At 46.2% G+C, this 26,485-nt stretch overlaps 1 protein-coding gene across 3 annotated transcripts in view; it reads left to right on the top strand.

Moving 5' to 3' along the window:
- PRKCSH (protein kinase C substrate 80K-H) overlaps positions 1 to 26,485 on the top strand; it is a 64,843-nt gene that overhangs the window by 20,954 nt on the left and 17,404 nt on the right. For all 3 annotated transcript variants that reach the window (XM_061640365.1, XM_061640347.1, XM_061640355.1), the window contains exons 12-13: positions 3,581 to 3,677; positions 23,816 to 23,885. In XM_061640365.1, the coding sequence (XP_061496349.1) occupies positions 3,581 to 3,677; positions 23,816 to 23,885 (167 nt within the window). The remainder of the gene's footprint in view (positions 1 to 3,580; positions 3,678 to 23,815; positions 23,886 to 26,485) is intronic.

Raw genomic sequence — 26,485 nt, 5'->3', positions numbered from 1 at the left:
CGAAAGGAGGAAGTCGCATCTCCGGTAAAAGGGGTCGAGGTCCACTCAACCTTCCATCCATCTGTGGTCGGTAAAATGAGTACCCGGTATATGCTGGGGGGTAAAGAAAGGCCAGGGACGGAACTTGCAATCCCACCCCATATATATGGTTTGCCTAGTAAATGTTGCAAGATGTCACCCTAAGAGTCGGAAACAACTCGCACTACAAGTGCGGGGACACCTTTACCTTTTTACACCAGTGAGCTAAGGGCAATGATCATGGCTAGAGTGCAAGTGGTGAAAGGTGTGCTGCGAGGCTGATCGGGCACGAGTAAAACATCTACTGTGTGGTGGTGAGGGCGACAAGGCCCACTTCTCTGCCTGCATCACATCCTCAAGTAGCCGTCCAGTGGAGATATTCTGTATTGACAGGGGTCTGTTGACATCAGCTCCAGTGCAACGTCTGCTGCAATTTCTTGGGTTCGGTTTCAGTTGTTGTGGCCTGATGTGGACAAGGTGCTTGCGACAGTGTGGCCAGCAACGTGTCCTCTCGACCCTTGCCCTTCTCGGCTTATTAAAGCTTGCTGAGGGGATATGATTGAGTGGATCCAGAGTGTGGTCAACTGGTTGTTGTGGGAGGGAGTGTCCTGCTGTCCTGAAAGAGGTGGTGATCTGACTGCTCCTGAAAATGCCCACCCTGGACCCATTGGTTTGTGACAACTACCGCCCAGTCGCAAATACCCCCTTTTTAAGCAAGGTGATTGAGAGGGTTGTGGCGCAGCAATTGCAAGTACTCTTAGATGAAACAGATTATCTTGACCCATTCCAGTCCGGGTTCAGGTCTGGTTATGGGACTGAATTGGCCTTGGTTGCCCTGATGGATGACCTTTATCGGGAGAAGGACAGGGGAAGTGCGACCCTGTTATTTTTTCTTGATCTCTCAGTGGCTTTTGATACCATTGACCATGGTATCCTTCTGGGCCAACTTGGTGAGAAAGATATTGGAGGCACTTTTACAGTGGTTCCAATCCTATCTCCAAGGTCGTTCTCAGAGAATATCATTGGGTGACTGTCTTTCGGCCCCAAGGCAGTGTCCCCTATGCTGTTTAACATCTATATAAAACCCTTGGGAGCGGTCATCAGGAGATTTGGTGTGAGGTGTCAGCGGTATGCTGATGATACCCATCTCTATTTCTCTGTAACATCTGAATCTGGAGAGGTCGTGTGAGCCCTGGACCACTGCCTGGAATTGGTGGTGGGCTGGATGAGGGCCAATAAACTGAGTTTGAATCCTAGCAAGACGGAGGTGCTGGGGTTGGTGGTTCCTGGGTTCAGATAATTGGTCAGTTGCCTGCTTTGGATGGAGTCTTACTCCCTCTGAAAGAGCAGGTTCATAGTCTAGGGGTGCTCCTGGATCCATCTTTGTCGCTAGAGGCCCAGGTGACCTCAGTGGCTAGGAGTGCCTTTTACCAGCTTCAGCTGCTAAGACAGCTGCGGTTGTTTCTGGACCGGGAGAGCTTGACCACTGTTGTCCACACACTGGTAACCTCCAGGCTGGATTACTGTAGTGCGCTGTATATAGGGCTGCTCTTGAGGTTAGTCCGGAAGCTGCGGCTGGTGTAAAATGCGGTAGTGTGACTGCTCACTGGGGCAGGGTATCGCCAGCATGTCATCCCTCCGCTGAAAGAATTACACTGGCTGCCCATTAGCTACTGGGCCGAGTTCAAGGTTCTAGTTTTGGTGGCCTGGGGAGAGTTCAGAGGGCCAGATAAAGAGACCTGGAGGGCCACATTCAGACCTGGTCCTGAGGTTCCCCATTCCCACTCTAAAGTTACACAAGTAGCAGTGCTGCTTCCCAGACTCTTAAACAAACAAGCTGGAGGATAAATACACACACATGGATCTTTCCTTTTCTCACATAGAATCATAGAACAGTAGAGTTGTAAGGGGTCTACAAGGCCATCAAGTCCAACCCCCTGTTCAAGGCAGGAATCCAAATCAAAGCATTCCCGACAGATGGCTATCCAGTTGCCTCTTGAATGCCTCCAGTGTCGGAGAGCCCACTACCTCTCTAGGTCATTGGTTCCATTGCCGTATGGCTCTAACAGTTAGGAAGTTTTTCCTGATGTCCAGTTGAAATCTGGCTTCCTGGAATTTAAGCCCATTATTCCGTGTCCTGCACTCTGGGACGATTGAGAAGAGATCCCAGCCCTCCTCTGTGTGACAACCTTTCATGTACTTGAAGAGTGCTATCATATCTCCCCTCAGTCTTCTCTTCTCCAGGCTAAACATGCCCAGTTCTTTCAGTCTCTCCTCATAGGGCTTTGTTTCCAGTCCTCTAATCATCCTTGTTGCCCTCCTCTGAACCCGTTCCAGTTTGTCTGCATCCTTCTTGAAGTGCGGAGACCAGAACTGGACACAGTATTCAAGATGAGGCCTAAACAGTGCTGAATAGAGGGGAACTAGTACTTCACGCAATTTGGAAACTATACTTCTGTTAATGCAGCCTAAAATACCATTTGCCTTTTTTGCAGCCACATCACACTGTTGGCTCATATTCAGCTTTTGATCAACGACAACTCCAAGATCTTTCTCACATGTCGTACTGCTGAGCCAAGTATCCCCCATCTTATAACTGTGCATTTGCTTTCATTTTCCTAAGTGTAGAACTTTGCATTTATCCCTGTTGAATTTCATTGTGTTGTTTTCAGCCCAATGCTCCAGCCTATCAAGGTCCCTTTGAATTTTCTTTCTGTCTTCCACGGTATTAGCTATGACCCCCAATTTTGTATCATCTGCAAATTTGATAAGCATGCTCTGTACCTCCTCATCCAAGTCATTCATAAAAATGTTAAAGAGCACTGGGCCCAGGACTGAGCCCTGTGGTACCCCACTCGTTACTTCCGCCCAGTTTGAGAAGGAACCATTGATAAGCACTCTTTGAGTACAATTCTGGAGCCAACTGTGGATCCATCTGATAGTTGTTCCATCCAGCCCACATTTAGCTAGCTTACTAATCAGAATATAATGAGTACAGGCAGAATAAATGATTCTTTGCTTTGTTTCACTTGCATAATATCTTCCACAAGCAAAAAGTAGGTTTTCTTAAGTGTGGAGTCCTTTGCTCTTAACATCCCAAAAAACATTTATAGCAAGAGCTCTCTATTGAGCAGCACAAGGAAAGTGTAGCTACTGGCTGCTAAACAATTAATGGATTCTTTCAATATTGGCATTCATGTAAGAGCATCACCCAAAATCTTTTCCCTATTGCACTGTTCCATGTGGAAACAGCAGTATTCAAAAGGCTGCTATCCATATAGGTCATGTTAAGCAGGTAGTAATTGACTCAACCCTTTATTTACTATCAACACTGATTTAGGCAGTAACCCAACTTATGTTTCTCCTGCTGTTCCTCAGCCCAGGTGGTGAAGTTCTTCCTTGGAAACCCCTGTCATATGATGTCTTATGAATTGACCCCTGTTTGTTCCCACTTAGTCAGTTTTCTCCCAATATCCCTTTTTTCCTCTTGCTTTGGAGGGGTCTGTGGCCTGAGTATTGAACTGAACGTTGCAATGTTGGCCTGCTGCCTCTGTCTCAACAGGTTCCTTCACCCAGGCCATCGTCAGATGTCAAGGCATTGGAAGATGAACTGGAGAAGATGCTCCCTTATGATGAAGCCACACAAGCTCTAATCGATGGTAAGCTTTTCTTCTGAGAGCGTCCTTTCACGTGCAAGAAACGTCATGATTGTGTTCAGTAGGTGCAGGCCTGCCCATGAATTTGCTGCCTAGAAAAGAGGCGGCTATTGCCGAAAGGGGGGCAGATGTTCTCCTTTACTCTTCTGTAAAACGAGAATTGCAGTTGCCTCCCTTTTATTTATTTAATTAGATTTGTTGCTTCCCCCCCCCCCAATCACAAGATCCCAGCTCAGGTTACAACAGTGAAGTATGCAATTATAAAACAAATAAAGCCCTTGCAGGGTTGTTGTAAAGGTGACAAATAAGGCTAAGGAACTCTGTGTGTAATAATTTCAATAACTCTTTTATAAAACCAGAGCTTCCCAAGCTAATTGACTGGTTTGGTGGTAGTCAGCCTTGGCTCCCCTTGGCTCAGGGAAGTTTCCTACCAGAGATGTGTACAGTGTAAATGAGGGCTCCCTCTGCTGGGAGCTGTGTGGTTTCCTCATAGTCTCTTGTTTGCACGGAGCAAGTGCCTTTCATAGGGTTAACACTACAGTGGCTCTTTTGGTGATGGGCACTTTGGGGGGAATAAGTGCTGCTAATACCATCCTACCTTGGCTCTGAGGTATCTCACCCATTGTTCCCTCTAGCAGATGGCTGGGACATGCCTCTAGAGGTGGGAGGAAAGCCTGCTCTGAATCCTTTTGGAAAATGCACTGTATTGAGCAGGCCTTGCCACTGGGAGGGCTTTTTTGTAGCATTCACAGTCTTTTCCAAGACCACCTTGATTCATGCTCTTTTTGCTGCTTGGGAACAGTGGTAGGACAGGGAACCCAGTGGTGACTGAGAGGGGGAAAGGAACAAGCAAGGAATTCCAGGGATAGATGGTACTTGAGACATTCTGGGGCTAGGGTTGGGAGAACCGGTCAACGTTTTTGAACTGTGTAAGGCAGGGGTAGCAAACGGGATCTCTCCCACCCTGATGGGTCACTTCAACAGGTGGATGGGACTCCCCATCTGTCAATCACCTGACATCACCATGACATCGGGTGCCTGCTTTTCCTTTGCAGCACAGTTTGGGCTCAAGCCATGCTGCAAAGAAAGGCCCCAGCCAATCTCAGTGGGGCTTGAAGTTGCTGCTGACCAGTTCTGTCTTCAAGCCCTAGTTTCATCAGAGATCAGCTAAATTATAGAGTCCCTGATCCCAGCAAATATGTTGGCCTCCATGTTTTCTGTTTCTTGAAAGCTCAGACAAGCAGGTATGTAGCTGTCAGCAAATGAAGCCTGTGTGAGGGACAAATGCAGTTTTCTGGGGAGAGGGTTTACCGTCAGCCTTTTTGGGGATGGTTCTGTTAAGCCACTCTCTCCATGAAGTGGAGTTTATACCCACAACAGGAACACATCACCAAGTTGGGTCGTTACCAAAGGCAGGACATCATCATTCTTATGCTGCTCTCAAAGCCAGGCATTGGGAACACCACCTGGAACAGCGTCCATTTATTTCTAGCAAGACCTGTCCAGAGTGCCTTAGAGTAGAGCTAGCCTGGTGGATCTCATAGAAGTCAAATCTCTTTATAACTCTTTGCCTATTGATCTATGCTTTAGATACTGTTGCCAGGAATATTGGAGAGAGGCATGTGTGTGGGGGAGAGAACATAAGAACTAATAAACAAGGACCCAAGAGAGGGAACACAATGGGGTTGGGGTGGGGGAGTAGGAAGTAGCTTCAAAGTTAAGTTGATGCATAGTTATAGTTCTCTTGCTAAATTTTTACAGGACTTCCCCCAGGCTTGGGAGTGCCTTCAGGGGTGACCTTGCTGTTCTTCAAATGGTAGAGCACAGGACACATCGCTTAAAGGGTATTGGTCCACATGATTATTTTCAGCTCTTGTGCAAACCAGTTTTGCACGTTCCTTTAAAGCACATCTCCAAATGTTGAATCTGTATGCTCGTGCTCTGCAGTAGTCTGGATGATGTACTTTAAATGTACAGATGTACTGAAGCAGAAATGCTGAAGTCGTCTTGAGTCGTAAACTAACTCCTTCTCTCTTGATTCTTTGATCAGAATCAAATTTAGGGCCTTGCCAAACATCTACGTTCATGATCAGTGTGGCCGCATGCACTGAATTTGTACATCTTGTTTGTGCTATTTTTGCTCTTCTCTTCCCATGGGAGAAGGGTTGAGATTCAAATGTTTTGTGGTGTAATGTGAGGTAGGGAGGGACTGAGGCATCTCACCTGCCATCTGACTATTCTGTTCCCCATGTGTTATATTTGTCAATTACTCCTCTCTGCCACTGCCCACCCTGTTTTCATATTCTCCTAGAAATTGTTGAGCTGGGGCTGCACCGCTTCTGTGTTCTTGTACAGCACCTGGCATGCTGAAGCTTACCTGCTTGCTGTAGGGGTGTCCTTGTACCTCTTAAATTTAAGCTGAAATTGCCCCCACACAGCCCTACAGTCAAATTTACCATTGAAGGTTTCAGATTTGGTGATAAAAGCCATACCGTATTGCTGTTCTGTTGTGTGATTGTGATCAAGCAACTTCCTAGACGAATGAAAATGTTCCAATATTGGATCACAGTCCAGTTCTTCGAATGTGTAATTTAGTCTTACACAAATGAGCTCTTCTGCTTTTATAAGCTCCTTTTACAGAACCTACAGTTTTGGCAAGTCCTTCAAACCACATGGAGCTTGGTTTGTGATCCAGGTTAGTTTGGAGGGCAAGTGCAAACAATGGCTCAAGGTTTGGATGTAGTTGCAAACTACATTTCCTGCAAAAGCAAAAATATTATAGTGCAGAGGAAGGAGCTCATGAGCACACACACTGCTTTTTCATGTCCTGGTCAAGACCATACATTTGTGCTGTCCCAGTAAGCCACAATGTGACTTACTGTGAAGCGCAAACCAGGCCCGTGTGCTGCCAAACCATGGTTTAGTGTTGACATGTGAACTGGCTCTCTGCACTATTGGTATATTACCCATGTAGGAAGGAAGTAGAATGGCCCACTCTTAACTTGCCATTTCAGCCTGTAGCATAGATTGTGGCTGATGGATTCCTCTGTGTCATACGGCATTCCTTGGATGATGTCATTTATAAAATATTTGAAACAAGGCTCAATTTAGATGATACGCTCTATCCATAACTCAGATGATGGGGCAAATTATTGTTTAAAGCTGCCTTTCTGCTCCTGTTTTCTGTCTATTCAGTATGCCAGTCTCCATGATGCATCTTCCCCTATAGGTGGAATGATCAGGTCCCTTTGACATTACTCCAAGCTATTGTTAAGCAAAAACCATGGTTTGCTAATAGAATCAAGCTGTGGTTTCTAATTTTGGCCAATCACAAGTGATAGTTTGTCAATTCAGCCATCATACCAAGCCATAGTTAATCTTCCTGAGGCCATATCCAAGGTCCCAAGGTGCTCTCTTCACCCCCACTTTGAGGCCTTCTGTAGAGGTTGAAACACCTGTTTGTTTCAAACGGCATACGGTTGCTCATGTCACTGCTTGTGTAAGTGTTAATATTCTCAGCTGCTTATTTTGTGTTAATCAAATCACTTTGTTTGTGTGTTGATTTTTAAAATTATTTCTGTAAGCTGTTCTTGAAAGTTGGGGTTAAAATACCAAATAACTTAAATTGGTATATTACTTGACCATTTCTGCTTTGTAAGGAAAAGTTGAGTCACCTCTGCAGAAAGGGTAAAGCAGGTGTTAACATCACCTTGGGTCTAAATATAGCTTTTCTGGGGATGTTTGTGTTAAATGTTCCAATGAACTGCTTCCAGACTGATGTCATGGAACAAGCTTTGTATAGTTTTTATCTCCTGAATTTCAGTGGCTTCCCAGGCTTTTATCCCTTTACCTTAGTCAATGGTCAGTAAAGGTGGGGAACTTCAGGCCTGTGGCCCAAGTGCAGTCCTCCAGGTTGCTTTATCTGGCCCTTGGGATTCTCTGCAGGCCACACCTCCACCCCAGGCCACACCCCTCACTGGCCTTGCTCCACACCCTCTTCCACCTTTTTGGCCTGAATGGAATGTGTCCTTGAACTGTAATAATACCCTTGCCTGCTTGATGGAGAGATGTACATGTAGAAATCTCTGACTGTTGTGTGGCTGGACCTTAGTCCACTGTGCAGAAGATTAGAGTCACATCTGTTGCCCCACCCTTCCCTGGCATGTGGCCCCTGTAGGGTTGTCCATAAGGACACACGGCACTCTAGCTGAAAAAGCTTCACCACACATACAGTTCATCACGGTTTAGTTTAATGTGATGCTGTCTTTTTCAAGGTGTGCTTGGCCATCTTGTGAAACTTTGGTGTTTGTCATGCAACATCACCTTTTTCTGTCGGCTTGGGAAGGCAGGAGTGTTTTACTATTCCCCAAATGTGGGGTGGGGCTTAAAGGAGCAGCCATCCAAATTGGTCAGGGCCTTTGTGCAGTTCTTCCAAGTCCATTCAGTTTCCAAGCAGGATCTGTCAATGTTGTATAGCGAAGTTTGTCAAAATGTATCAGATGTGGCAAAAAGCTGTTTTATAGCTATAATAAAATGAACTGGGAAGTCCAAGGCATGTCTGCACTTTGTGTTGTGGGAATATGTGCCACCTGAATAGATGACCTCCATTAGCACTGCTAAGCAGACACACCACCTCTCAGACCTCTAATGTCCAGGAAGCAAAGGGCAATCAATAGGCAGGCCTCGCTGTTTGAAGTGGCTCGTGTGGCTTAAAGGCAATGGCTCTCTCTGTGGTTTTTCTTCTTAGGAGCAGTTGAGAGCCACCAAAACATTATACAGAAGTGGAAGTATGACTTGTTTGTCTAACTTCTGATTTGCTGTTTACCACAGGTAGCCTGCCATCAAGCGGGATATCATAGCTCCACCTATCGTCTGAAGGCAAGAATGTTCTGAAGTCAAGACTAGAGGCCTTCAGGCCCCTCCCACTCTCCAGTTCATTCTCGCCTTCGTCTGAGGCAGTTGGATAGAATAGCGATAGCATATAGCTAAGTTTTCTGTGTTTGTATTTTGTGTAAAGGAGTGTGTGGAGCTGAGTGTGGTCGTTTACTCCCATTCCCTTCCCTCTGCCATTGCTTGGAAGTGTGTGGGACTGATTGTTTTTTCATTCCATACCTTTACAGTTTTTTAATTTTGACTGGTATTTTGGGGGGGGTTGTTTCCTGTTTTGTCTCTATCCCCCGGGTTCCCTTTGTTGGGGACTGCGCCAGCTGCTGCTCTTCCCTTAGCCGGGAGACGGCGGCTGCGGCTCTGCCTTCCTCAGGCGGTGGCGGCTGGCTTTTTTCTGTCAGGGGCCTGCGGCTGCAGCTTCCTGTTCAGCGCCAACGCTGCTCCGTTCTGTTTCTCTTGCTGCCTGTTTCGGCGGCGGCCCGCCTTAGTTTCCCAGCCAGGTGCCTGGGCCTGCGGCTCCTTTTTTATCTAGCCTCAGCAGCGGCGTTTCGTTATTCCGTTAGCTGCTGCCCACTCCGGCTTGCTATGCAACCGTTTTAAGAAGCCGCGACTGCGGTCCTTGGCTCTCCTGCGGCTATAAGGAGCACGCGGAGGCCATTCTGCTTCCAGACGGCAGCAGTTTTCCTAGCAGGCTCTTTTTTGGGTCCTGGTGCCTTTCTGCGAGTGCCATTGCTGCTTCTTTGTCACAACCGCCATTTTGTTTTTGCTAATTTTCCCGCTCTTTTTAACGGGCGCCTTTTTTATTTGCCCTCTCTTTCCCGCTCTTTCTCTTTCAGTTCATCCCTTAGAGATATTTAGACCTAGTCTTCATGTTTTTGTTTTAAACAAGAATTTCCTGCACAAGGCCCTTCAGTATAGTTGCTGTGCATGTGCTGCAGGGTAAAGAGAATCCTGCACAAGGCTTTCCACTATAGTGGATTGGACGTTCCTGACGCTGCTTGGTACTGTGCATTCTCCCCCATCCGTGGGCGTGCACTAAGGCTGTTTGGAACTGTGCATTCTCCCCCATCCGTGGGCGTGTACTGAAACCCCTCTTGTGGATATCTGATGGCGGATCAACAGCAACAGCCAGTAGCAGCTCACACATCAAAGGCAACACATTCATGTAAAGCTACTTCGCACCACAAGTCGGCTGAACACAAGCAACTTAGACCACACGCTAAGTCTGTTGCCAAAACTAGACATCTGTCCAGTCACAGCGCTTCCAAGCGAGCATGCTATGTATTGGTTCCTGTTCCCGAGGAGGGGGGCCAAGAACAATTGACAGCCCTTTTTCATTCTCCTGCAGGGTCGTCTGAGGAGGAATTTGAAGGGTTCTCTGCCCAGCCAGCAGCCACCTGTCTGCCTCCTCCCATATTGCCCCCTAGGGCTCATTCATCCTCTCAGCCTGATGAGTCCCCTGTAATCTCGCCTCAACAAGTGCAACTACCTCCCCAACCAGGGCTGCAGTTGTCTCATGAGTTCATATCACAATTACAAGACATGCTATCATTCTTTTCTCAAGCACAGTCACAGTCACAGGTCACTGACCTTCCTCAGCGGAGTGTGCACAGACAATCTGGCGCTATGTGCCATTATGGAGGCAATGAGGCAGATCCATCATGCTCACCAAACTCTTTCGACATTGCCAGGGGCAGGTTTGTCGATGAGATTGCCGGTGTGGAGGATCCGTCATATTCTCTGCAAGCTGAAGGTGACGAGTGGAGTGATCAGTCGGAACAGGAGGAGGATGCATCCTATCCCCTGTTCGATGCAGCCGATTATCATCCCCTTGCTCGCAGAGGCTTGAACACCTTAGGCCTCCAACCTCCGCAACCTGCAGCTGCCACTCCCCCTAATAAGGGGGCCAGGGTCTTGAAATCCCCTAAATCAACGGAGCACTGCCTCCCTGTGCCAAATCCAATTGCCAAACTGGCCAAGGATGAATGGTCTCGCCTGTTACAAAAACGCAGTTTCACGGCCCTTGCTGACAAGCTTTACACCTTGGCTCCGGAATTTAAAAATCGGCTAGCTGTCCCCAGTATAGACGGGCCGATTTCTGGTCTAGTTTCTCGATCCCTCCTGCCGAGGGAAGGGGACTCACATTTGAAGGACGCCTCTGAGCGGAGACTAGACTTTGCCTTATGAAAAAACCACGAGGCTACCGCCTCTGCCATGTGAGCTTCTGCATCAGCTTCTATCTTCTCAAGAGCAGCACTGATGTGGTTGGATGACCTTTTAGATGACCCCAATCCTGATCCTGTCTCTCTGAGAAGGTCCCTGGTGAAGTTATGCAAGACGGCGGCATTTGTAGCGGATGCCACTCTGGATTCTACTCAGCTGGGAGCAAGAGCCATGGCTGCTCAGGTAGTTGCTCAGTGAACTCTCTGGCTCCGTCACTGGGAAGCGGACTCTACAGCCAGGGTCAACTTGTCTAGGACACCCTTTGCTGGGTCATTATTTTTTGGCGAGGAAGCCCTAAAAGCAGTACTAGTGGACCCCAAGGATGCTCAGAAGCCTGTCTTGGCCACTGCCAGGAACGATGATCGCAGGCCATTCAGACGTTTCACCCCATATCGTGCGTTCCAGCCCTTTAGAGGAGCGCGGCCCGGGGGACGAGGCCGCGATTTTCGAGCCACTGACTTCCATTCCTCCAGAGGAGTTTGGAACAGACAACGTTACCCGGGCAGAGGTCAGTACAAGGGACGTAGAGGTGCCTCAACATCTACATATCATGGAGGGGCTCGCCAGCACAGACAATACTGACGCGATACTGGTTGGGGGCAGATTACTTCTGTTTGCAAACCACTGGCTGCGTCTGACACAGGCCGCTTGGATCAGAGATCTTTTTCATCATGGCTATGCACTGGAGTTTTGGACAACCCCTCTGGACAGATTTCATCCCTCTTCTTATCCCAAGGCTCCATCCAGGCACTGCATCCTGCAAAAAGCCATAGCGGCAATAGAGCCAGTCCCTACAGCAGAGAGGTCAGAAGGGGTGTACTCTCTCCTGTTTGCAGTGCCCAAACGAGATCTGTCATGGAGGGCGGTGTTGGACCTCAAGTTCATCAACCATTTCGTAAAGTATCGTAGGTTCAAAATGGAATCTCCACTCCATTACAGAGAGCCTTCACGAAGGAGACTTCCTGGCTTCTGTCGACCTAAAGGAAGTGTACCTTCGGTTTGCCTTTGGCCCCCAGCATTTTCAATATCGAGCGATGCCTTTCGGTCTTTCGTCTGCCCCAAGGGTCTTCACCAAGGTGCTTCTCATCCTCGTGGCTTACCTCCGCCTACAAGGGTTGCATATCTACCCCTACTTGGATAATTTATTAATACGGGCAAGTTCCAGGGAACTGGCTCATCTCCATCTGACCCTCACTCTTCATGTCTTGCGGACATATGGTTTGCTAGTCAATCTTGACAAGAGTCATCTCCAGCCAACCCAACGACTACAACATCTAGGGGCAATGCTAGACACCTTACAGGCGATGGTCTTTTTGTCTTCAGACCGCATCAGAGCCATCAGAGACATGGCACGCCTGTTGATGCGTTGTCCAAGCGCAGATGTGATGTTTCTAGCAAAGGCTCTGGGAATGTTGGTGTCCACCATCCGCATTGTGCCATGGGCTCGAGCTCATACTTGCCAACTTCAGTGGGCCTTATTACAGTTTCAGCAGGACATTGCCAGGTCCAACCACCAAACAATCATCTTGAATCATGCACTGCGTCTTTCCTTCCGCTGGTGGACAATGGTCCAAAATCTCAACAGGGGCACTCCGTCCACAGGACTGTTGTAACCACAGATGCCAGTCTCACCGGCTGGAGAGCCCACTGCAACTCCCAGTTTGTTCAAGGGGTTTGGTCCAATGCTGAGCGGACTCAGAGCATCAATTGGTTGGAACTGACAGCTGTCCACTTAGCTCTTCTTCATTTTCTGTCTTTGTTCCCCTTGGACCATGTTCTCATTCGAATGGACAACATGTGCGAAGTCTCATTTAAACAGACAAGGGGGCACCAGGTCTCGTTCTCTACAGAACCTAGCCTACCAAATATTCGACTGGGCAGAAAAATGCCTGAAATCTTTAAAAGCAGAACATCTCAGAGGAATTTGGAATGTGACAGCCAACTGGCTCAGCAGACAACAGGTCTTCCCAGGAGAATGGAAACTTCATCCGCAGATATTCCATCTTCTCCAACGTCGATTCAGTGTTTGCTCAGTAGATCTGTTTGCCTCCAGTCTCAATTCGCAGCTACCCAGGTATTTCGCACGATACCTGGACACAGCAGTGGAAGCGGTGGATGCACTATCGATACCGTGGCTGGACAGCCTGCTGTACGCCTTTCCTCCAATACCACTTCTGGCCAGAACTTTGAGGAAAGCGCGACGCGAGAGGGCCAAACTGGTTCTGATAGCCCCATATTGGCCCTGTTGACCGTGGTTCTCGGAGTTCCTTGCCATGTCAGTGACGGACCCTTGGACGCTCCCAGTCAGGCCAGACCTCTTGTCACAGGGGCCAATATGGCATCAGGACCCCAATTGGCTCAATCTAACAGCTTGGCTTTTGAATGGGGACATTTGAGGTGCACAGGCCTATCTGAAGAGGTTATTGACATTATACTGGCTTCTAGACGACCGTCTACCACTGTTATATATCAGAATACTTGGGTAGCATTTTCCAAGTGGTGTGAGTCCCAAAAACTCCTTCCCTCTCAAGCCACAATACAACAGGTGTTGCAATTCCTCCATAAAGGCCTAATGATGGGGCTTAAGCCCAACACCTTACGTCGACATGGGTCCACTTTATTGTCCATTCTATCAGTTTCATCCACTGATACTCCTGTTGCCTCGTACCCTGTTATCAAACGTTTTCTGAGGGGAGCCACTCTACGTTTGCCGGCTATATCCCATTGTTTCCCTTCATGGAGTTTGTCAAAGGTTCTGCAGGCTCTCCAACGCCCTCCATTTGAACCCCTTAGGACTGTACCATTACATCTGTTGTCGTTCAGAGTCTTGTTCCTGATTGCGATCACCTCTGCGAGAAGAGTCTTGGAATTGGGCGCATTGTCTTCCGCCCGCTATCTTTGTGTTTTTCATAAGGACTCTGTTGTACTGTGGACAGATCCCTCCTTCCTTCCCAAGGTCAACTCGGCCTTTCATTGCAACCAGGACATCGTTCTTCCTTCCTTTTGCCCGAATTGCAACCATCCCCTGGAGAAGGCTTGGCATTCGTTAGATGTCCAGAGGGCCCTCGAGACCTACTTGTCTCAAACCCAGGATATAAGACTAACTGAGTCCTTGTTTGTATCCTTTCATCCGCAATCTATGGGGAAGAAAGTAGCTGGTTCTACCTTGTCTCGCTGGTTGCGCGCATGTATTACCTTAGCTTATGAGTTTCTTAAACTTCCTATTCCTTCTAGAATAACAGCACACTACTAGGTCAGCAGCCACTACGGCTGCTTTTGCAACCAATGCTCCCCTTGCAGACATTTGCAGAGCGGCTGTTTGGTCTACCCCAGATTCGTTTATAAGGCATTACAAAATTGACCGTTACGCCTCTGCTGATGCCTCCTTTGGTAGGCGGGTGTTGCAAGAGGTTCTCAGTGATATTTAGGATGTGGGTGGTCCCTCCCTGGTTGGGCTGGTTTGGTACATCCCGCTTGATGGCAGGCTACCTGTGGAAAATGGACCATTGGTCTCACCTGAAGGGTGATTATCACAGGTAGACTGCCATCACGACCCTTTCTGTTGGAGGATATCTGGGGATTTTCCATCTGTTTCTATATGTTTCTGTTTACTTCATAAGATTTAGGTTCTGTGTAATGAAGTCAAGGCCTTCTGAATCTGTTATATTGAAATGTTAGTATTGTATTATTATGGAATCGCAATTTCATTATTTCCTTGTCCATTGACCTTTCTTCCTACATGTTTGAATCTCTCTCTCTGGACTCGTCACAAATGAACTGGAGAGTGGGAGGGGCCTGAGGCCCCTAGTCTTGACTTCAGAACATTCTTGCCTTCAGATGATAGGTGGAGCTATGATATCCTGCTTGATGGCAGTCTACCTGTGAAAATCACCCTTCAGGTGAGACCAATGGTCCATTTTCCTCCTTTGCTGCAATTTTAGGTACTGAAACGATTTCATTCTGCTTTTCAGTAATTCCAGCTGTTTGGGGACCGCATAGCAGAGAATATTGAGAATGTACAGGACAGACTGAAACAAAATCTGAATCAATAAGTGAATCAAACTTGTTACTTTTTTATCCTAAATCAAAACAACCGAAACCATTGTTTGAAAGAGTTTTTGTTGGGGGGGGGATGAGTTGTTGAACTAAAACAGAACATCACAAAAACAGAGTAATGGTTTAATTACAATGATTGCTGTGTTAATACATTGTTGGTCTCAGCCAGAATAATCTCGAGGCCCTAAAACGCATCTGTGGGAGAATTATTTTATACATTTTTTAGATTTGTTTGGGCAGGAAGCACTGAGATACTGTAAGAATGCAGTCCACTGACAAAAGACCCTGCAGTTGAACAGGCTGGGGACGGAAGGGGAACAAGACAGCAGCCAAGTTCAGGCCTAATGTATCTCAGCTTACTAAGCAGAGCCCCATGCTCACCTGCACTCTGCAGTGCCTGGTCCAGATGCAAAATAACTTCTTATTCAGCCAAAACATGGGCAAGCCTGGTGCCTGCACATATTGCCTCTGCCTTTCCTCCCTTCTTGGCATGCCCTGATTTGAAGACTTCCTAGGTCAGGGGTTGCCAGCCTTTTGGACTAGGACTTACATTTTGAATTTTGAGAGAGTGCTGAGGGTGCTCGTCATATAATGGCTGCCATGGAGGCATGGGATAACACAATATGGCTGCCATGGGGAACATGATATAACTCAAACTTAGAAAGAGTACAGTCATTGCTGCTTCTGCGCCACCACCCCCATCCTCATGCTTACCATGGGAACAGCTATGTCCTGCTGGTCCCAGTTCTGGAGATATAGCTGTTAAAAGAAGAACAACTCTGTTTTTCCAATCCTAAACCAAAGCCTAGGACACCATTCTGTACCCACTTACCTGGGAGTAAATCCCATTAAACCAGAGACTTACTTCTGGAGACATATATACCATTTTCCTGCAAGTTAACAATACAGTAAATTCTTAATGAGTGGCTGCACATGAGTTCCTGCACAGCAGAAGATATGCCTAAGCCTTTTTGCAAAGTTTTCACATTTTGCGTTTGCCATTTGGGGATTGGGGATTCTTAAACATCCACCCACAGTTATTATGTAGTAATATTTGCAGAAAACAACTTCTAGGGAGTACCTGGTCTCAGATGAACCCACCACAGGGAAGATGCATCCTGTTTGCTAGGTAAAAGGTGCAAACTACAGAGATTCTAAGAACTAGAAAATAAGGCTGAAGCAGGCAAAGTACACTAAAGGGAAAACAGAAGCTCTTTAGGACCCCAGGGATTCATATTGCATAGTATCCAAACAATTTGGTTATCAGTCACAGCTCTGACTTCACTCTTCGGCTGATAACACTGACAGGCAGGAGCATCCAGGCTGGGTCATTTCACAGATCTCTCTTAGAAGGGTACTTGCACATTTTATTGATTTATGAAATTTATATCCCGCCGTTCCAGTAGGAGCCCATGGCTTCATATTTTGCTTAATATCTTTCTTTCTAGGACGGTTAAAGACTTTTTTTATTAAAGAAAGCTCAGAAAATGTGCCCCTTGTTGGAGGGTGCCAGTGAAGGTCTTCATGGGTGGGTTGGTGATCCTAGGTTAATTGGCCATACTTATTAGGCCCAAACAGGGAAGCCATGGTTACAAAGATAGGAACAAGCCAGAATCGACTTCAAACCATGATTGCAATTCCTGGTTTGTTCCAATCCAGTAATAATAGTTTCCTAGTTTGGACCTAATTGGAGGTTATGGCTAATTACCTAGGAAGTCATTAAATGTGGCACACCAAGAAGGAAGATGGGAAGGGCCAACATGTGCAGGCACAAGGGTTGTGCATGTCTTGGCATACTAAGCTTGAGCTATTTTGTGTCTGAACCAGACCAGTATTTCCATGCAGTGTAGAGTTGCGTCATTGTCCTGTGCTGCATAGCCACACTCAACAACTGTTTAAAATACTTTTCAGCACCTTTTCCCCCCTCATCTTTGTCTTTAAAGACCAAGTTTCATTGAATAGGTCTAACAGATCGTTAGAGGAATTTGATGACATGAGTGGATGGGAGGGGTTCGATGGTATGTAATTCAGCAAGGGAATGGCACTCAGTGTGTGTGTGTGTGTATACAGTTATATAAGCTTTATTTTTCCATCAAATTGCATCAAGTAATGATCCAGTATTAATACTTTTCTGTTCCCCTTTCCTCTCCCTGCTGAGTTACTATGTTGAAGGCTTTTTTGTTTTCTATCATGATATTAGGGACACAATATCCCAAAGCCATTAATTGCTTTATTGATATTAGCAAATCAGTCGTGTAGAATGAATATTTAAATCTTCTCACATGAACTAGAACTCTGCTAGTTACAGAACCTTTTATTTATCTGAATGGAACCAAACCAGAATGGCTTCATTCATGCTTTAATCCAATCTGGAGCTAAACTACACATTCAGTGATTTGACTCCCTGATACCAGGATGACAGGTGGACACTCACGTACCTTCTGTGCCGGCACTTGTATCAGAAACCTCTAGTCACCCTGAATTCACTGCCTGTCCAGGTATTGTAGCTCTGTTTTAAATAATCCTTTAGTTCATTTGTGGTTCTCATTATTGAATAACAGATCACATCACTGCTACCCAGTTAAAGACATCTTAGTTGATTAATCGCATGTGTTAACTAATCAGTCATACCTGAATAAATCTGCATATACATAAGCCAGACACAGATACTTAGTTTCTTACCTGAGTAATTGTAAACCAGTTAGTGCTTTTATCTATATTATGTGTAGGCTCATGCCTCTTAAAAGTGAGTGGGGGTTAACCTCCTCTGGTGCTCTTCTACATGGCGAAGCAGGTTGGCCCTCAGATGAAAATGGTGCAGCCTGCACTTTTGAAATAATGTGGTCTAAAATTATTTGACTGCGGGTTTGTTTATGGTCTGAACGCAGTTCCTGAAGTGCTTTAAGAACCTTAAGGAGTCTTGATTTGTGTGTGGAAGGCAGTTGCTTAGAAGATAAAGGCAAGTTCACCCCAGACTGACTTACTGAACCTAAACTCTGTTGGTATGCAAAGCTAGAAAGGGTCCCTTCATTTGTAAGTGAACAGAGCAAGAGAGTGTGCATGGGGGGGAATTTTTTGGTTTTCTGCATGTGGTCTGTTCTTCATAGAGGTTTCAGTGCTTCCATTGCCATTCCTCCATCATGAGCCCCTGAGGTCTGTCTCTTTACTGTGGGAACTTTGGGAAGGGATTTATTACCTCTTCCTCATTTGCTCACAGCCAAATGAGATTCCTTAGCCTGCTCTTTCCCCTGATATCCACAAGATGGTGTTAGCGTGGCAGTGCATCTCATACTCCCATTAGCTGGTATAAATTCTTCCAGAGAGGCATGCTAACTACATTACTCCTTGTCATTCCAACTTGTGTAAGCTGTAACTCAGGGTAGAAACTCTGGGGCAACACCTACAGATTTATGGGCACATTTTATTCTGAATTAAAAAGGTTAAGAAAATTTTGGAGCAATCAAGGGTAGAACTTAGCCATAAGAAGGGGATCCAGATGCAGCAAGATTTTTCCCCAGCAGAGGAAGAGTAATTTTTCATACAGAAGGAAACCACTGATGGATGGAACAGTCCAGACATAAACAGCAGCATTTTGGGTTGCAGTTTGCTCCCTCTTTCTTTAATAGACAAAAGCAATTTTCTGGTAGAGGTACATTTTTTTTAATTATTGGAGAGAAGTGGATGGAATGGCTCTGCCCTTGAGAGGCTGGATTAAGAGAAGGAAGTGTTTGAAAGCCCTGTTCTGGATAAACAACTCTCATTTCTGATTAAAAACCTGCAGAAAACAACAATCTGCAGCCAAGAAATGTACTGGCTGTTTCAAATCAATATCTGAAGTTTTGCTTTGAGTTGCCAGATCATATTTCATCTTTGGCGATCACTTGTGGCCGAGTAAGAGGGGAGAGTGTTCTTGCACTCAGTTCCTGCTTGTGGGCTTCCCCCAGGCACCTGGTTGGCCACTGTGAGAACAGGATGCTGGACTAGATGGGCCACTGGCCTGATCCAGCAGGCTCTTCTTATGTTCTTATGACATGCCTTCCACCTAGCTCGTTTGTCCTGTTCGCCCTGTATTCGTGCTTCTTCGAAGTCTATAGCACCTTTGATAATAGCCGACCTCCATGTGGGACATTCACGGGCGAAGACTTCCCAGTTCTCGATGTTCATGTTACAGTTTTTTAGATTCGCTTTAAGAACATCTTTAAACCTCTTTTGCTGTCCAGCGATATTCCATTTTCCATCCTTAAGTTGGGAGTAAAGTAGCTGCTTTGGAAGACTGTGATCAGGCATTTGAACAACATTGCCAGTCCAGCGAAGTTGATGTTGAAGGATCATTGTTTCAACACTGGTAGTCTTTGCTTCTTCAAAAACACTAGCATTAGTCCGTCTGTCTTCCCAAGTAATTTGCAGAATTTTCCGGAGGCAGCATTGGTGGAATCTTTCAAGAACTTGGGAGTGGTGTTTATAAATGGTCCATGTTTCACAGGCATACAGTAAGGTTGGTAGTACAATGGCTTGTAGATAAGCATTTTGGTCTCCCTGCGAATATCCCAATCCTTGAACAATCTACGTTTCATTTGGGAGAATGCGGCACTCGCAGAGCTCAAACGATGTTGAATTTCAGCATCGATGTCAGCTTTTACAGAGGGATGGCTGCCAAGATAGGGGAAGTGCTCAACGTTCTCCAACATCACACCATTAAGCTGGATTGATGGTGCTACAGAGGGACTAGTTCACACCAGTTGATGAAGCACTTTGGCTTTTTTAATAAGTGAGAACCCAAGGTTTCCATATGCTTCTGCGAAGACATTTAGGATAGTTTGAAGATCTTTCTCTGAATGTGTGGAGACTACATTATCATCGGCATATTGAAGTTCTGCGACAGAGGTGGACATTACCTTATTTTTTGCTTTCAGCCTACTGAGATTAAAAAGCTTTCCATCTGTTCGATATATGATTTCAACACCAGTAGGAAGTTTCCCCTCAGTAAGGTGTAGAATCATAGCAATGAAGATAGCAAATAAGGTAGGAGCAATGACACATCCCTGTTTTACTCCTGATCCGACTCTGAATGGATCGCTCTGAAAGCCATTGTTATCCAAAATTGTCGCTGTCATGTTATCATGAAGGAGTCGCAAAATATTTACAAATTTATCAGGGCATCCAGTTTTCAGACGGATAGTCTAGAGAGCGGTTCGATTCACAGTATCAAAGGCCTTAGTCAGATCAATAAACACCATATATAAAGGTTGTTTCTGCTCCTGGCATTTTTCTTGAAGCTGTTGTGCAGTGAAGATCATGTCCACTGTCCCCCTGGAAGGGTGGAAACCATTTTGAGATTCGGGGAGGACATCCTCTGAGATCGGTAGGAGGCGATTTGCGAGGATTTTACCTGCGGTAGCAAGAAGAGAGATACCTTGATAGCTCCCACAATCTGTTTTATCACCCTTCTTTAAAAGGATGATAGTTATGGTGTCCCTACAGTCTTCCGGGATCTCCTCCCTCATCCAGATTTTTTTGATGAGCTTATGAAATTGCTGTGTAAGTTCACGCCCGCCTTCTTTAAAGATTTCAGCAAGAATCCCATCAGGTCCACTAGCTTTGTTGTTCTTCATTTGCTTGATGGCTTTACTGGATCCAAAATAGGGGATACTACAAACTCATCTCTAGTTTGTTGTTTTGGAATTTGCGAGAAGACCTCACCAGCCACAATAGAGTTACGATTAAGGAGGTCGTGGTAATGCTCTTTCCAGCACAGTGCAATAGACTCTTTATCCTTAAGAAGTTTGCTACCATCCATTGAACGTAAGGGATTTGTACCATAATTTGTTGGTCCATAGATGGCCTTTGTGGCATTAAAAAAAGCCCTGTGCATCATGCAATATTGCAGACTATGGAAACAATTCAGAACACAACAATAATAAAAAAGTTCAATAGCATCAGTAAATAACACAACAAAAGCTCCTCTTGCCCCATTGCTCTGTCTCCTCAGCCCCTTTCCTCAGTTCATTGCCTATCCTGCCCCCTTCTTTCAGGTCCATTATGTCTGGGCTCTGTCTCTTTTGCTTTCATATGTCCTGGAGCTGCTTTTGGTTCTTGGCATTTCAATTCCAGTCAAATGGATACTTTTCCTTCCCTCCTTGGAGAGCACGCCAATTCCCTAAGCAACTAAACACTCTTCTTTTTAACCACACCAGCTCAATCAAGTCAGTGGCAGAGGCTTCCTAGCCCCAATTGCAACACACTGCATTAAAAAGAGAATTTTACAGCACTCTTGAGTAGTTCCGCTGCCAAACTAGTTAGAGTGAGCAAGATCTTTTCTAATGATTAAGACCTGAGTTCCTTAAGGGCTACCTTCTTCCAGATGAGCCTAAACGTTGTATTAGGCCTCAGAGGACCTTTTCCAGGTCTCTCTCCCATCAGACAGAAAGGGACTCCAGATAGGGCCCTTTTCAGTGGTGGTGAACTAGTCTTGGAATTTTCTTCCCCGGAAGCTTGCCGTGCACTAAGTCTTGACATCTTTTGGGGCCCACATCAAATTCCTTCTCCCTCTCCCCCTCATTCTCTTTAGGTTGTTTTTTTATTATTATTCTGTTCCTTGCTGGTTAGGCTGTTTGCTGTGCTTCTTACTTCACTGTTGCTGTTGTTTATCTCTTATAAAGCACTGTGCAGAGATTAAAAGATAAGATAGTCCCTGCATTATGAGCTATTCCAAGAATCATGGATTGTTGGGTAGCAGCTGCTGTTGCTGCTGCTGATATAAAGAAAACGCAGATCTGGGCAGCAAGGCCACTACAAATTCTCGTGGAGCCTTTCTTGCGTCCCATGGCCTTATTCCCCTCTCTGCGGAAGGCAGAGATGAGCAGCATCCCCTGCACTACTCTTAAGCTGTGTCCCAGGAGGATAGAAGTTGCCCAGTGGTTTGCTCTTGGCCTGCAGTAAGGAGGAAATGGCCCTTTTAGGTAGCTATTAATAGAGTGAAATTGAGCAGCAGATGCGTTGTTTCTTGCCTTCTTCCCTTCCAGTTTTGGAAGGGAGAAGAAATTCAAGTCAGTTGCTTTTTCTCCATTTCTTGCTGCTGCTGTTGAACATCCAGAGCATCTCTCATTTCACAAATGTGAAAATCTTCTCTCTGCTGATTAGATGCAAGACAACTAAACTCCCTAGTCAGTGAGGGAATGTGAAGGGAAGGCAATGCAGTGTAGCTGATGGGCCTTTGGACCTCAGCGTTGAGGTTCAAAGGCTGACTCAAATTGCCAAGCCATGCTCTCGTCTCCTTTGTGAAATGGAATTAATAGTGGCCCACCTTGTATTAATTTGGGGTGCCAATCAATGTTGGCACTTACCTGACCAGCTTCTGGTCACTGTTAATTAGTTCCCCTAATCAGCATTCGTGTCTGCTCATTAGCAACCCGGTAAAGCATAAAAGGCCATAGACTCCAGACTGTAACTGAAATGAATCTTTATTGTTTTACTGGTGTACGGTGCTTCATGTAAGGCAAAGAATATTAATTTAGAAGAAAACTAGGCAACTTAAAGCAATCTAATATGGCAATATAGCACCTTTAGAAAATCATATAGATTACAAATTGCATAAGAATAGCATTCATACTAATTTGAAGTTTATTTTTTTATCCTAATTAAAGGTTTGGCCTCCTAACTTCTTCCAGCCCATCTAGTTGTGAAACAGAATTTATAAGTCCCCCGAGCATATTGGCATTTTGAGCAGCAGATGCACAGTTCACCGTTACCCATCCAGGCCTGTGGGCCTCGATCCTGTGGCCTTCAGCTCAGTGAGCATGTGAATCGGAGCAGGATAGATAGCAAGCAGAGAAAAAGAAAGATGAATCTTTGAACACCCTTGTGTAGGTAATCCAGGAGGATGGAGTTTCCTGCCTTTCTCTACCAGTTTCATTACTTGTGTAGGCTATCCTACCCAAGAAATAGATTATGAATGACTGTTTGAGGAAAGTCTAACTGGGATCCTGCTTTTTCAGCACATCCCTTTGAAACATTCTAGTAGTGTTGATAATTCCATATCCAGTATAATACTGCTATTCTTCTCTATGTTTTTTGGCATTTTTTAAAAGAGGCAAACACCTTAAAAAGGTAAAGGTGTCCCCACACTTGTAGTGCGAGTCGTTTCCGACTCTTAGGGTGACGTCTTGTGTCGTTTACTAGGCAGACCGTATATATGGGGTGGGATTGCCAGTTCCTTCCCCGGCCTTTCTTTACCCCCCAGCATATGCCGGGTACTCATTTTACCGACCACGGATGGATGGAAGGCTGAGTGGACCTCGACCCCTTTTACCAGAGATTCGACTTCCTCCTTTCGTTGGAATCGAACTCCGGCCGTGAGCAGAGCTTCGGCTGCGTTACCGCCACTTACCACCTTGCACCACCTTACCATCCTGTTTATCTTGACAATATGATATTGCCTTTCATCTTACTGTCATCCAAGATGCCAAGGGCTCATATGACTATCACTGAGAATCAGCAAAACAGCTTCCATAAAAGTGGCAGAGAGTTGAATTTTTCCACTCTTGTTATCCATTTTAGTCCATGGCTGCTCTTCTGTTGGCTGAAGGTTGCTGTAGTTGGTGGTTTACAGGCCTAGCAGAGTCCAGATTAACACCTTGTACAATGGCTATGGGGCTGAACTGGTTTAATTAGCAGGAAGAGGTTTTCCTAATTTCAAGAATAGTTAGGCAGAACAACAAATCTAAAAGGGCATATGGGGTTGAGTACTACTGTTTGCTGTTCTGCCTATTCTTATAAAAATGTTTTATGGTCTTCATTGTCTTTCCCTGCTCCCACAATAGCCCTGTGGGAGTTGGTCATTATAGTACCATTTCCCAGATGAGAGTGACCTGTCCAGGCCCAAGTATTGGGGTGCAGCCGGATAGGAGGGAACTCTGTAGCGAAGTTGGTGTGAGCTACCATTTTCATTCAGTTTTACTTTCCTGTATCTCTTCCAGCTGCCCAGAAGGCTCGGGAGCAATTTGAAGAGGCAGAGAAGTCCCTGAAAGAAATGGAGGACTCTATCAGGTATGACTTTGGGCTGACTGCCACAACTCCTCAAGGGTGAGGTGGGCTTCCGTGGGGAGGAGGGGGCTCCTCCCTGTTGCTGCTTTACCCCATTTTTTGTGAATAGCTGGCACACTTGGGTTCCCACACCCCCAGAGAGGCCCTCTGTAATTTGTATCCAGGCATGGTTCAGGGGCACTCTTCAGGGCTGCAGTCTTTAGGACTTGTCCTTTGACCAGCCAGTTCTTACAGCAGATCAAACCCAAGTGGTGAGGCTGCCTGTGCCTAGTTGAAACCAATACCTTTGTTGAAGGATGCTGACCGTCTTGCACGCTTGGAATCAGGGCAGTGAGAGATGGAGTGGTGGTCAGTGGATGGAGAGACCTAAATGGTCGGCTGGTTATGACATTGTATCTCTACTAGATTCAAAACACATTCAGGGTCATCCTTTATGATAATTAATAATAATAATTTAATAATTTTATTTATTGGTCGCCTATCTGTCCAGGTTAGTGGACACTCTAGGCGACTTACAATAGCTAAAAGCTATACATAATCTACAATATACAAAACAATCTACAGTCCTAACAATTTAAAACCAATTTCCAGCTAAAACATCATAAAATTAATCCTCCTCAATCCCATAGGCCTGCCTGAATAGCCAGGTTTTTAAGGCTCGATGAAAACCTATCAGGGTGGGGGCGTGTCGGAGATCATACGGAAGGGAATTCCAGAGGGTGGGGGCCACAACCGAAAATGCCCTCTCTCTGGTCCGCACCAGCCTAGCTGTTTTCACCGGTGGGACCGAGAGAAGGTCTTGTGAGGCTGATCTTGTGAGGCGGCATAATTGGTGATTCTGGAGGCGCTCCTTCAGATAAACTGGGCCGAAACCGTATAGGGTTTTAAAGGTCAACACCAACACCTTGAATCGGGCCCGGTAAACAACTGGTAACCAGTGAAGATCTATTAATACTGGAGTGATGTGATCATGGCGACGGCTGCGCTTGATGAAGCGCGCCGCCGCATTCTGTACCAGCTGTAATTTCCGGACCGTTTTCAAGGGTAACCCCACGTAGAGCGCATTACAGTAGTCTACGCGAGAGGAGACCAGGGCATGTATCACCTGTGGGAGCAGATGAACAGGGAGGTAGGGTTGCAGCCTCTGTATCAGATGTAATTGATACCAAGCTGCCCGACTCACCGCCGAAACCTGAGCCTCCATGGACAGCTGGGAGTCAAGAATGACCCCGAGGCTGCGGACCTGGTCCTTCAGGGGTAATCTCACCCCATTAAGTATCAGGTCTGTAATACCCAACCTTCCTCTGTCTCCCACAAGTAACACCTCGGTCTTATCGGGATTCAGCTTCAGTCTGTTCTCTCCCATCCAACCACTTACGGACTCCAGGCACTTGGACATGGTATCCACAGCCAACTCTGGTGAAGATTTAAATGAGAGATAGAGCTGAGTGTCATCCGCATATTGGTGACACTTCAGCCCAAAACTCCTGATGATAGCCCCCAGCGGTTTCACATAGATATTGAACAGTATGGGAGAGAGGATAGAACCCTGTGGCACTCCACAATTGAGAGGCCAAGGGTCTGAAACCTCATCTCCCAAAGCTATTCGTTGGTACCTGCCTGAGAGATAGGAATGGAACCACTGTAGAACAGTGCCCCCTACTCCCAATCCCCCCAGGCGATCCAACAGGATACCGTGGTCGACGGTATCGAAAGCCGCTGAGAGATCCAGGAGGACGAGGAAGGTATATTCTCCCCTATCCAACGCCCTACTCATATCATCTACCAGAGCGACCAAAGCTGTTTCAGTTCCATGCCCAGTCCTGAAGCCCGATTGGAATGGATCCAAATAATCCGTTTCCTCCAAGTGTGTCTGTAACTGTTTGGCCACCACTCGCTCAATCACCTTGCCCAAGAATGGTAGGTTAGAGACTGGGCGGAAGTTGTTCAACTCTTGGGGATCCAAGGAGGGTTTCTTTAAGATGGGCTTTATCACTGCCTCCTTGAGGGCTGATGGCATAGCACCCTCTGTCAAGGATGCATTTACCACTGCCTTGATCCCTTCACTCAGTCTCTCTTTACAGCTCATTATGAGCCATGAAGGGCAAGGATCAAACAGACAGGTGGTTGGCTTCACAGTACTGAGCACCTTGTCCACTTCCTCAGAGGGAAGAGGCTGAAACCGATCCCATCGGACCGGAATGCAACTGGCCGACTCTGGCCCACTTCCTGTATCCACAGTGGACAGAATCATGCTGTTCAGACGCTCGATTTTACCAGCAAAGTGTTTAGCAAAATTATCACAGGAGATTTTTGATTGCTCCATGGGTTCCAAAGACACTGGACCGACCAGACTTCGGATCACTTGAAACAATCTCCTGGGACAGCACTCTGCTGACGTAATAGGGGCAGCAAAGAAATCCTTCTTTGCTGTCTTTGTTGCCACTTGGTAGGCAGTTATCGCTGCTCTAACCAGTGTCCGATCGTCTTCAGTGCGAGATTTCCGCCATCGGCGCTCAAGTCGTCTCACCTCCTGTCTCAGACCCCGCAACCGTGGTGTATACCAGGGTGCTGTCTGAGTTCTGTTCAGGGGGAGAGGACGT

The sequence above is a fragment of the Rhineura floridana genome, chromosome 1 (genome assembly GCF_030035675.1).
Source record: "Rhineura floridana isolate rRhiFlo1 chromosome 1, rRhiFlo1.hap2, whole genome shotgun sequence".
Lineage (NCBI taxonomy): Eukaryota > Metazoa > Chordata > Lepidosauria > Squamata > Rhineuridae > Rhineura > Rhineura floridana.
Note: the sequence above shows the minus strand (reverse complement) of the source record. Positions and strands in the feature narration are given on the sequence as shown.